The following is an 11,149-nucleotide window of genomic DNA, read 5'->3' as shown; positions in this document are numbered from 1 at the left end:
AAATAAGTAATTTTCTGTCCATGCCCTCCAGCCTAAGACCACTAGGACCACACCTGTAGTTAATGAAGTTGGGTTCATTACTCACTGCAGTGAGGGAATGCAGGCCGTGGGGAAACCTGGGTGTCTCAGTAAGAGGGTGTTAGAAAGGGCTTTTTATAGGATTTGGGTTCGTGTTAGGTGATTTTGAGGAGAGTTCACAGAAGTGGGGTTTTTCTCTAGAATGGATGCTGTCAGGCAGTGGAAGTAATTATATGATTGGGATCTTGGTAAATCTTCTCTACAGAGAAGGCAGACCAGAGTAAGGCTAAGCTGGTAAGTGGTAGAGAAGCAGCAGTCACTGTATGAGCCAGGACAGGAGGTGTTTGTTATTTTTGTGGCCTGAAAAATTCTTGTTTTGTATTCAGACACAATTACAGAGTGGTCTTTTTTTTTTGTTTTGATTCATGAGTCACAGAGCATTTTGTCTGACATTGGTGTTCTACGAAATTGTTTATGTTCAACAGGACATCGCCTATTACCTGTGTCAGACAATTGGTAGCAACACCCAGGCCTAGCTGCTCAGTATCCAGGCAACTCCTGTACAACAGGGCTGCTTTTCTCTTTTTAAATTTTCTCAATTTAAGTTAACACTGGTAGGTCTGGGAAGATTCCTTTTTAAAGATCTCAAGATACTACTCAAGTTGGAGCAACAAGCTCGATGTGTCTCAAATCGGGCAGGCATCTTTATGTGCTTTTCTTCTCCCATAAGTTTTTCTTTCTCATTTACATATTATAGTAACAAGATCCTAATCAGATTGTTATAGTTTTAATTATACATAAATAGATTATGTTACTAATAAGATCTATTAATCATAATATTTATCTAGAACTTGCTATGTGCCAGATACTGTTCTAAGCATTTTATATGTATTAATTTAAGGAGTCTTAACCTGGGTCTTACTGGGGTTCCTGGATGGAATTTATCTTCACCCACCATTAATTAAATTCAGTACTTCCTTCAGTTATGAACATAGGGCACAAGCCACTGTGGTATCAGCAGTGCCTGGAACTTTGTCACCATTAGAAATCATAGCTGCTTTCATAGTCTATCAGTGGTTATAGATATCTCAATATATTAACACTCATCATTACTTTGAAATTACAGTACTTAATGAGATCCACCACTAGATCTCGTTATTTAAGTGTTAACAAAGAAGCATATGTATTACTATATCACAAATGTGTTCTTTAAAAATATTTTGATGACCATGTTTTAAATATAATTTGTTTCTCTCATAATCCAATGCATTTTATATCAAGCATTTAAAAACATCATTCTGAGAAGAGCCCCATAGCTTACCTAGATGCCAAAGGGATGCATGGCACAACAAATATCGAGTCCTCCAGTGACCCTATAAGCCGCTCTTATACCTACAGAAGGGACATGAGGCACAGAAGGGGTGTGTAGTTAGTGTAGAGTTAGGTATCGAATGGTCGGTCGTGCCTTAACTCTGTCAGCTGTCTTTTGGCCTGTGGGCTGCTGTGAGCAGCTTCTCTGTATTATGCATATGCATGTGAATATCACCAGGCAGGTGTGAGGCATATGAATGCATGGATCTCTGTTTCTGGGTGTGGGTACGTGTGGTGCACATGTGAAGAAGAGGGAACCACAGCCCTTGTCCTCTGTGGGTCTCTGTCTGACTTCCTCGATCACCTTAATTAACTGCATCCTGACATCCCTTGGGCACTGGGGATTCAGGGCTCAGCTGGGGAGAAAGAAGAGGCCAGGCAGGGGTGAGGGGGCAGCAGGATAAGGAGTGGTGGGAGGGCAAGCATAACCTCAGGGCTCAGCCTCTGGCCTGAGGCTAGATGTGTGACCTGGGACAGCTTGGGAGGAAGGGGAATCTGGAGGATAGAGAATGCAGTTCCCAAATTGCGCCCTTCCCCCTGGGGACTTGTGAATGAAGAATATCTGATAGCACAGTCCCTGGGCCAGGCTGCCTGTAGTGGGTGGGAGTGTTACGGGAGTAGGGAGGTTAGGAGGTGGGAGATGCGGGGGTGGGAACTGTCAATAAAAAACTCTGGGAGCTCATCTACTCTCAATACCCCACTACAACAGTACACATTTCACTTCTGAGGCCATAATGTGGGTGTGCCACACATTAAGCAGTTCTGCAACACCGACATCGGCTGGGTGTCCTATGATTGAACTCAGTTCGAAATCTATTTAACCGGAGTTAGTGTCAGGTACCACAAGACTGAGTTCCCTTCACTATAGACACCAGTCTCAAGTCCAGGTCGTCACCTGTACTTCTGACAACCGGCTATAAGTAGGAGGTTCCCATGATCGCCCTTCTCAGATTTGATTTATGTGCTGGAACTGCTCACAGAATCAGGAATACAGTTTACATACTAGGTCGCTGGTTTATGATAAAAGAGTACAATGCAGGAGCAGCCAGATGGAGAGACGCACAGGGCAAGGTGTGTGGGAAGGGGCGTGGAGCGTCCATGCTCTCTCTGAGTGCGCCACTCTTCCCTCATCTCCCCGTGTTCATCAATCCAGATTCTCTCCGAAAGCCTGTCCATTTTGGGTTTTATGGAGGCTTCATTGCCTGGGCATGATTGATGAACTCAATGTCTATTGATGATTGATTCAACCTCCAACCTGTCTTCCTGCCCCGGAAGTTATGAGGTGAGGCTGGAAATTCCAGTCCTTTAATCACACGTTACCAGTACTGGTTACCATCCTTTGGGGCTTCCAAAAAATCACCCCTATTTACATAAACTCAGGTACATAACAAGACATTTCTTTCTCCTTTATGGCTCTTGAGCATTTTCAGGAACTAATAACAAAAGACCAAATACAACAAAAGATGCTCTCATTGCTCCTTTTGCTTAGGAAATTCCAAGGATTTTGGGAGCTCTGGGCCAGAAAGGGGGATGAAGACCATATCTATATATTTCTTATTACAAATCGCACTACCACAGGAGCCTAGAAAAGTCTGGCCCCTTCCCACACAGGGTCCTGGGGGTCCATATCCTGAGGAGAGTGAGTCCCCAGAGTCTTTGGATGTGGGTCACCCACAGAGCTAAAGGCTCTTCCCACCACATGGCCGCTGGGACAGGAGTGCCCCAGAAGGGTCCTTTGATGGCAACTCCCCTCTTCCTGAATATACCCTCCTTCTCCCCAGGTGTGCCTCTTAATATATTCTTCCAAAATGCCAAGTCTGGTTAATTGTTGTTTTCTTCACCAAGGTTAAGCGATATCGATAATAAAATACATATCCATCACATGAATTATTTGTGGGTATTTGCTAGTCCTCATACCTGTGTCACACTAGATCATATATTCTGGGTTTGTGATGTGCTTTATAAGGAGCAGGGGCAGAATGGAAGTGACAGTAATCACTTCATCTCATTTCTCATTTAAAGAACAGGGACAATTACTCACTGGGTTGTGAGGGTTTAATAAAATATTGTATTTCCTCAATTCCAATTGGTAGACTCTATGTCTTGTTGAACCTATGTCTGAGGAAATTTGGGCATGAAGAGAAAATGATGATTTGTATATTATTTGTCTAATTTAGTAACTTTTTTGTTTTATTTAAACAGCTTTATTGAAGTAAAATTGATATGCGATAAACCACATATTTAAGATGAACCATATGATAAGTTTTAACCTACATATAACCTGCAAAACCATTACCACAGTCAAGATAATAAACATGTTCATCACCCCATAAACATTTCCACCTGTATAATTTAGAGGAGGGCAGGGCTCTGGGAGCTCTTGTTTATCTGTGATTTTTGGAAAAGATGAGAATAGTTGTCCAGTACATGTCACCACATCATGGCTCCATTGCTAAGCCTAGAAAAGACCACGTCAGACACCTGGGCATCTTATGATGACTTCTGAAACCCCTTACAACCATGCCCTCATTCTATTTGGGCTTCTTTAACTCGCAGGTGACAGAAACCTAACTCAAAGTTGTTGGATCGAAACAGAACTTTTATTGATTCAAGGTTCTGAAAAGTCCACAGTGAATCTGGCTTCAGGTGCAGCTCAATTCAGGCCTCCAGACCTCATCTCTAGGTCCTGCTTTTCTCTTTGTCCGTACACATGCTCAGGCTCTCTACAGGAAAACAAAAGGGCAGCAGCAGTCCTAAGCAAGGTGTGAGCTGAAGCTGGAAAGATAGGGAAGGGTCAGACCCCTGGGGCTTTCCTGTTTACTCTGGAGTCAAGTGGCAGTGGGCAGCCTTGGAAAGGATCGTCAGCATGAGAAGGACCTGGTTAGAGTTCTGAGAAGATCACACTAGCCAAGGTGCAGAGCCAGAATGGTAATTTAAAAAAATTCTTGCTTTAAAAATCCTTTCTTTTAAAAGAATCCCAGTAGAGTTAGCACCAGGCAGCATTCTGGACACCTTTCTTGGGATCTCTTGTCCTTGCACAAGTTCCTGAGAAAAATGTGTATCAGTTAAGATTTTCAGTCCCGAACAACAGTGTCTTAAATAAGATAAAAGTTTACATCTCTCTTGTTTGAGGTGGTCCAGGGCTGGGGTAGCAGCTCCATGATCAAAAGAAACCCAGGCTCCTTTTATTGTCCTGCCCCACCAGCCCAGTTCGTGGCTTCAGTCCTCAAGCTCATCTCATGGTCCAAGCTGCTGGTGCTTCAATGATCATACCTGTACCTCAGGTAAAAGGACAGGAGGAGGGCAAAGGGGTCCACCTCCTGGTCTGGTCAGCTTTCCCATTTTCCTGACATGATATTTTTTTTTACGCATCATTGCCTAGAACCTGGTCACATACCATACCTTAATATCAAGTAAGTCTGGGAAATGTGACCTTTATATAGCCACGTTACCACCCAAATGGGGTGTGTGTGTGTGTGTGTGTGTGTGTGTGTGTGTGTGTGTGTGTGGTTTTTAAAAGGCTGCATATTCTTTGACATCTTCCCATCAACAGGTAGGGGTCTATCAACTATTCCTTTCCCCCTTCCCTCCATCCTCCCAAGTCTGGGCTGGGGCTCTGTGAATTCTGTGGGCTGGAACTCAGTAGAATAGGGTGGAAGTGAAGCTTCTATACTGTGATTTTCCATGCTAGGTTATAAAAGGCCATGCGGTTTCTGTCTGTTTGGCTTGGAACTAGGACCAGCTTCATGGGCATGTAACCTATTTACCTGCATAGTGTCCTATGCTCAGAAGGGTCATTTACTTATTTGAATACTCTCCTAAGTCTTGAAATTCTTAATGATTTTATCTTTGAACTTGTGTTTTGTAAGAGAAGTCTAATAGGACAATGGAGCATGTGCCTATAAAGAGGATATATGCCTACTAGTTTCTTGCCGCCCTATTAGTGTATGTGCTTGCAATGCCTGCTACATGGCTTCCATTAACATGCTTACCTTGTATGCCGCGCCCATGCTCAGAAGAGCTTCTTTCATGTCATAATGATCTGCTACCAGTATTTTGAAATTCTTAATTTTATCTTTGAACTTGTGTATTGAAAGTGAAGTCTGATGGGACAATGGATCACGCATGTGAGCATCACACAGTGTTCATAATGCCCCATGAACATAGAATCCTGGTGAATCCACAATGCATGGACATTCAGAGACACTCAAAGTGAATACAAGGGAAGAATGTGATGTCTGTGATTAAGCTGGGTACAGCCCAAAGAGGCCATGCTTTTTGTTCAAACAAAAAACTTCTATTAGAAGTCCTTTGATCACAGAAAAAGGCAGTTGCATTTTAAGAAACAGACAACCAAGGAACCTTACCAAATCCTTTATTATTCATGTGACTTCCTTGTATTAGTCAACCACTTACACCGAAAATGGTGACATAGAAAAAAGAAAGGGAAAGATAGTGCATCCCATTGTTCCCCTTCCTTTCCTTTCAGTCTTCCTTACTCATCAGTACGCAGGAAGTGGCAGAATGCATGCATATGAGGAAGTGAAATAAAAACAATTCAGTTAGTTTGGTGCAACATTTCCACTGTCCTGTAAGAATGAAATACACACACATGGACGAGCTAAGAAATACCAATGGTGTAATTTCAGTGATTCCACATATGAGTCAGACGCTCTTACATTTGAAATTAAAGCCAATCATTGCACAATATAAAGATGAGTGGTAAAATTCATGCAAATAATTTGAATTTTTAATTTTTCTTTACTTAGAACATTTAGTAGTAAATAAAAAACCATGACACGTGAGAGAGACTAGAAGAAGGGAAAAAGTTTTATATTTTAGTATCCCCACTGTCATATTTTCCGTACTTTTTGAACAAGGGGTCCCACATTTTTATTTTGCACTGAGCCCTGAAAATTATGTTACTGGCCCTGTTGGAGACGCTTGCTGTCAGGATGCTTCTTCTCAGAACCCAGCTGCCACGTCGTGCAAGGAAGCCCGAGCCAAATGGAGAGGGCACGGGTAGGTGGTCCAGTCAACAGTCCTACCCAAGCCCAACCTTTGAGTCCTCCCAGTGCAGGTGACAGAAATAAAACCTCCAGATGATTCCATTCTCACCTCTCCCAGCCTTCCTCCAACCACACTCCAATTTCCAGACACCTTGATCCATCTGGGTCTTCCAGCCGAGACCCAGCTCTCATAGAGTAGAGACAAGCCATCCCCACAGTTCCTGACCTACAGAATCCATGAGCAAAATTAAATACGTGGTGGTTGCTTTTTTTTGCCACTATGATTGTGTAGTTTGATATGCAGAAATAAATGTACCATAGTTTATTTATTTGGTTTGATCCCCTTCTTTTGTTAATACAGATGAAGCTGCGATGAATAACTTTGTGTATATTATGTATATTCAGGGCAGATTTCTAGAAATGAGGATTACTGTGTCAAAGGGTAAATAAATGTTGGGCCCTGTGTTCCATGCCATAGGGACATAAAGATCAAGTAGAAATGGGCAATTCTTCCAGGACAACTGGCCATCTGGGACCCTTTTTTCAGAAGGAATGTTTCAGGCCTGAAGACTCTGAACTCCGGTTTAAGAACCCGTGGAGCAGAGGAGGAGCTGGAGAAGGACTGAGCTAGGTGAAGAACCCTGATTGCAAGCTGGGTGTTAGATTTATGCTCAGGATACTGGGGAGCCACTGAAGGCTTTAGGCAGGGCAAGTAACTTGACTGTAGGTCCAGAGAGAGCAAACCTGAATCTTGAGGCTGCTGGGATCTTCCAGGCAAAAAGTGAAGCGAGGGTGAGAGGAGGGTGCTGGAAGGGAAGCAGCGCTAGGTGCCCTGTTTCCTTCTATGCCAGCTGGGAAATGGCACATTTGGGTACAGCTTGCCCCAGAAAGGGAAGCCGTTCTTGCCCCAGAAAGGGAAGCTGTGGTTGAGGATGGCAGAGCCACCCATCAGCCGTGGACTGCTCAGCTCCAGACTTCCATGGAAGAGAAATATTTAACCCACTGAGTTTTGGGGTTGTTTAGCTATAGCAACTTAGCTTGTACCCTAAGTCACTGTGTGACCTTAGGCAAGGCACTTTACTTCTCTGTGCCTCTGTTTCCACATTTGTAAAATGGGGTAATGATAGAACCCACTAGGATTCAGAGATGGTGCCTGCTGAACTAGCTTGGAGGAGGCATACAGTCAATGTCCAAGTAACCCAGGCTGACCTTGTGTAGGAGACACTCCGAACTCCCCATTTAGCCTGAGGGCAAGATTCTTCCTCTCTCTGACTCCTCTGATGGCACCCAGCTCGGGCAGTGGACACGACACAGTCCTGGACCCAGAGTTATACACTAATAGGATCTGGATGACTTTCAGACAGAGGCGATCCCTCTCCTACATTTTACTGATTAAAAAACGGAGGTTTAGAGAGGAGCGGGAATTTGTTCCACCTCCACAGGGGCTCAGGCAGCGTGGTGGCTAGATCCAGCCTTTAGTGTGGGGAGTCAATCCCTAATGTGGGTGCTTCGAGGGCGCATTCTCCCACCACGTTTCCCCTTGCTCTTAGCCACGCTGCTTTCCTTGTAGCTCCTCATGACTACCTCAGGGCTTTTGCACTTGCTGTTCCTCTAATGGGCCTACTCTTCCCTCAGCTCTTCTCCTGGCTGCTCCTTTCCCACCTTATTTGTCCTCAGTTGAAGCATCACTTCTGAGAGGCTTTCCCTAATCATCCTGTTAGACCCTCCGTAATCTCTTATCTCTACTTCCTGTTTATTTTCCTCATTTGCAAAATATCGATTTGTTAATTTGTTAAAAAAAAATTGATTTGGGCCAGTCTCTTCCTCTAGCCTGTTAAGCTCTATGAGTACAGGACTGTGGATGTGCATCTTGTTCACTGCTCCTTCCCTGTCACCCAGCCATGCCTTGGCCCAGGCTGGTACTCAATACATACTTGTTATTTGAATAAATGAATGCGTATATGAATGACTGTCAGGCTTGGATGTCCACTATCACATTGAACTTGCACAACTTCCCTGTGAACGAGATCCCAGTCTCCTTATTGTACAGACACGGAAAGGAAGGCTCAGAGTGGTCTCATCTGGTAGGGCAGGAATGTGTTGTACATGAAAGGTCTTTGGACTTCCCTGCTTTCAGAAAACGAGAATATCAGCTGCACTTTCCCACATTAGTCTAATACAAGAAGGTAACCCATTGATGCTAAACATGGCCTGGACCAGACACCATGCTCCGAAGGCCTGCTCCACCAAAAGATGATGCTACTTTCTGTAGCATCTTTAAATGGGAGGTGAATTCTCACACAGACACTGAAAGGAAGGAAAATCTGGAAAAAAGGGTCAAATCCCCCAGCCACCAAGACAATTCATGCTTTTGCTGGCTGCTCCCCTGCTCCCTGCAAAGGGCCACCTTCTACCTTGCCTATGACTGTCATCTCTGGAGTGAACTCTCTCCCTTGGCATGGACATTGCTTTTGCTGGGAACATGCAGAGATCTCTGGAAAAATATGTTTGTCTATCTGGTTTTATCAGGACCTACCAAATGCCAGTGGGAAAGACAGACAGGTCTTGGAGAGCTTTCCAGAAATTTCCTTCAGCCTTTGATATTGGTGGAGGGGATATTATTCCCAAGACGCCTCTAGAAGCTCTGGGCTAGGGAGACAGCTTCCAGATGCAAGTACACTGGAAGTGGTGTTTTGCTGTGCTTCCTTAGATAAAATTCTTTCCCTCTCTGAGCTCTAATTTCTTCATCATTAAAATGGAGAGAACACTGGTCTGATGTAGGGAGAGGTGACAAGGATTCTGTATAGGAACCTACAAATACAGGTATCCCAGAAGCCAGTTGCTATGAGCAGTGGCCCCCAGGAGACTTGGCCAGGGCCAAGTCACACCAGTCATGCATCCCACAAGGCCTGGTGCTGCTCACAGCCCTACGGCTGGTCTTGCCTGCAGTCATCATGAGTCAGTGTCATTGTTCTAGGATAGATGCAGTACTGTGAACCAGGGTCTGAAATCTCCTGGGCAGAAAGCAGCTGTATCCTTGATAGTCTAGGGCAACCTGGGGATGGGCTAGAGCATGGGGCCAGACCTTGGGGGCGGGGAGGCTGGGAAAGGGTTAGAGATGGAGGAAAAAAAGATGGAAGTCAGAGAGATGGGTGGAGAAAAAGCGATCACCGATTCTTGCCTGCCCAGCATCGATGCTTCCTGAAACAGTGCCTGTTTCCCACTGCTCTTCCACATGGCTTGGGTGGGACTGACCACACCCCCTGGTTCCAAGCATGATCATTCGACCCACATCCGGTCAATCAGAATCACAGTGATAAGTGCAGGGATGGACATAGGACCAGTCCTAGCTGGAGAGAATCATGCCTTTGCTGGAATCACCGGGACTGGGGAGCTCTCTGTCTTAGGGATGTTGAGCTGGGAGTAATGATCTGGGGCTGGTGGCGCCATCTTGTCAGAAGAGAACATGATTGAGAATTGAGTCAACATAGCGGATGGCAGGGCTGAGAGATGGAGAGGAACATCATTTGAGCCCCTGGATCACCTGAATTTACTTCGAGACTTCCTGGTATGTGAGCCAATCCATTCCTCAGGATAGGGTTTCTATGCCTTGTGCTGGAGAGTCCTGGCATGGAGGAGGCAGGACGGTAAGAGGGAAGGGTGAATATTTAAGAATAGGTGTCTTAGGGTGACCCAAATCAGCTTCTTGGCCTTTTTAGAGAACTGAAGTATACACAAAGATTTGGGCCTTAACCCCACCCAGGAATCTGCTCCTGGGGCTCACAGCTTTGCCCTCCTCCTCTCTAGCACACAGCAGCATAAAAATTAATGCTGTGGGTCCAATAATAAATGCTTACCTTACCTGGGTCCAGGAGAAGTAGTGGCATGCACTGGGGGTCAATTTCCCACCCCATTCACCTCTTCGGGAACTAACATTTATTAGGCACCTGCTTTATGCCAGGTTCTGTTCAGAAGCAGACATACATGGTCTCATCTCCTTGTGAGGTGGGAGTGTCATCTCCATTTCACAGATAAGACAATTGAAGGCTTGAGAGGCTGAGCCACTGGCCTCAAGTTCAAGTCCGATTTGTCTGACTCCAAGCCCTGCCCATGGTGCCACACTGCACACAGTAGGTGCTAAATAAAGGCCTGCTGAGCAAATGCAGTGTAAGGCTATGTTAGCCTTTGGGCAGCAATCTGTCCCTAAGTACTTCCCCCTCCTGCCTGCAATGCCACCATTAGCAACCACAGCCTTTGGTTTCCCGAAGATCTGTGTTAATCCCTTCTAGGCTTACTCAGGGGACAGACTAAGAATGGGGCTCTGAGGCTGGGTGGAGCAAGGTGGGATGAAGATGCCTGTTTCCACTGCCTCAGCCTTATCCAGAAGAAAACATTCTGAAGACAGAGGCACATCCTGGGCAGCTCGTTCTTAGCTGGACCTGGGTGTTGCTGATGACAGGACTGTGGTGGCCTCACTGGGACTGAGGAGCGTGACACAGTGATGGGGGGTGGATAGCTAAGTGTCTGTGGCCTTTCTTTGACCCTGTCTCCTGAAAGCTCATGAGGAGCCCATTTTTCTCAGACTCAGGCAAAGACTCTGTCTCCCAGAAGCACAGCTGTAGCATCATGTTGGGTGGGGCAGGAGGAGGGGCTAGGGGTTCCTTAGACCTAGAAGGATCTGGACATGGGGATTGGTGTCCTGCCCAAGGCATGGACAGTCCCCAGCAGTCCCTGTACTTGAGCTAGGGTGA

At 45.4% G+C, this 11,149-nt stretch overlaps 1 protein-coding gene across 1 annotated transcript in view; it reads right to left on the bottom strand.

The window, feature by feature from the left end:
• Positions 1 to 10,689: 10,689 nt before the first annotated feature.
• ANGPT4 (angiopoietin 4) overlaps positions 10,690 to 11,149 on the bottom strand; it is a 26,313-nt gene continuing 25,853 nt past the window's right edge. The window contains exon 8 of the mRNA XM_011380098.2: positions 10,690 to 10,793. Coding sequence (XP_011378400.2) covers positions 10,690 to 10,793 — 104 coding nt within the window. The remainder of the gene's footprint in view (positions 10,794 to 11,149) is intronic.

The sequence above is a fragment of the Pteropus vampyrus genome, unplaced genomic scaffold, assembly GCF_000151845.1.
Source record: "Pteropus vampyrus isolate Shadow unplaced genomic scaffold, Pvam_2.0 Scaffold388, whole genome shotgun sequence".
Classification (NCBI taxonomy): Eukaryota; Metazoa; Chordata; class Mammalia; order Chiroptera; family Pteropodidae; genus Pteropus; species Pteropus vampyrus.
Note: the sequence above shows the minus strand (reverse complement) of the source record. Positions and strands in the feature narration are given on the sequence as shown.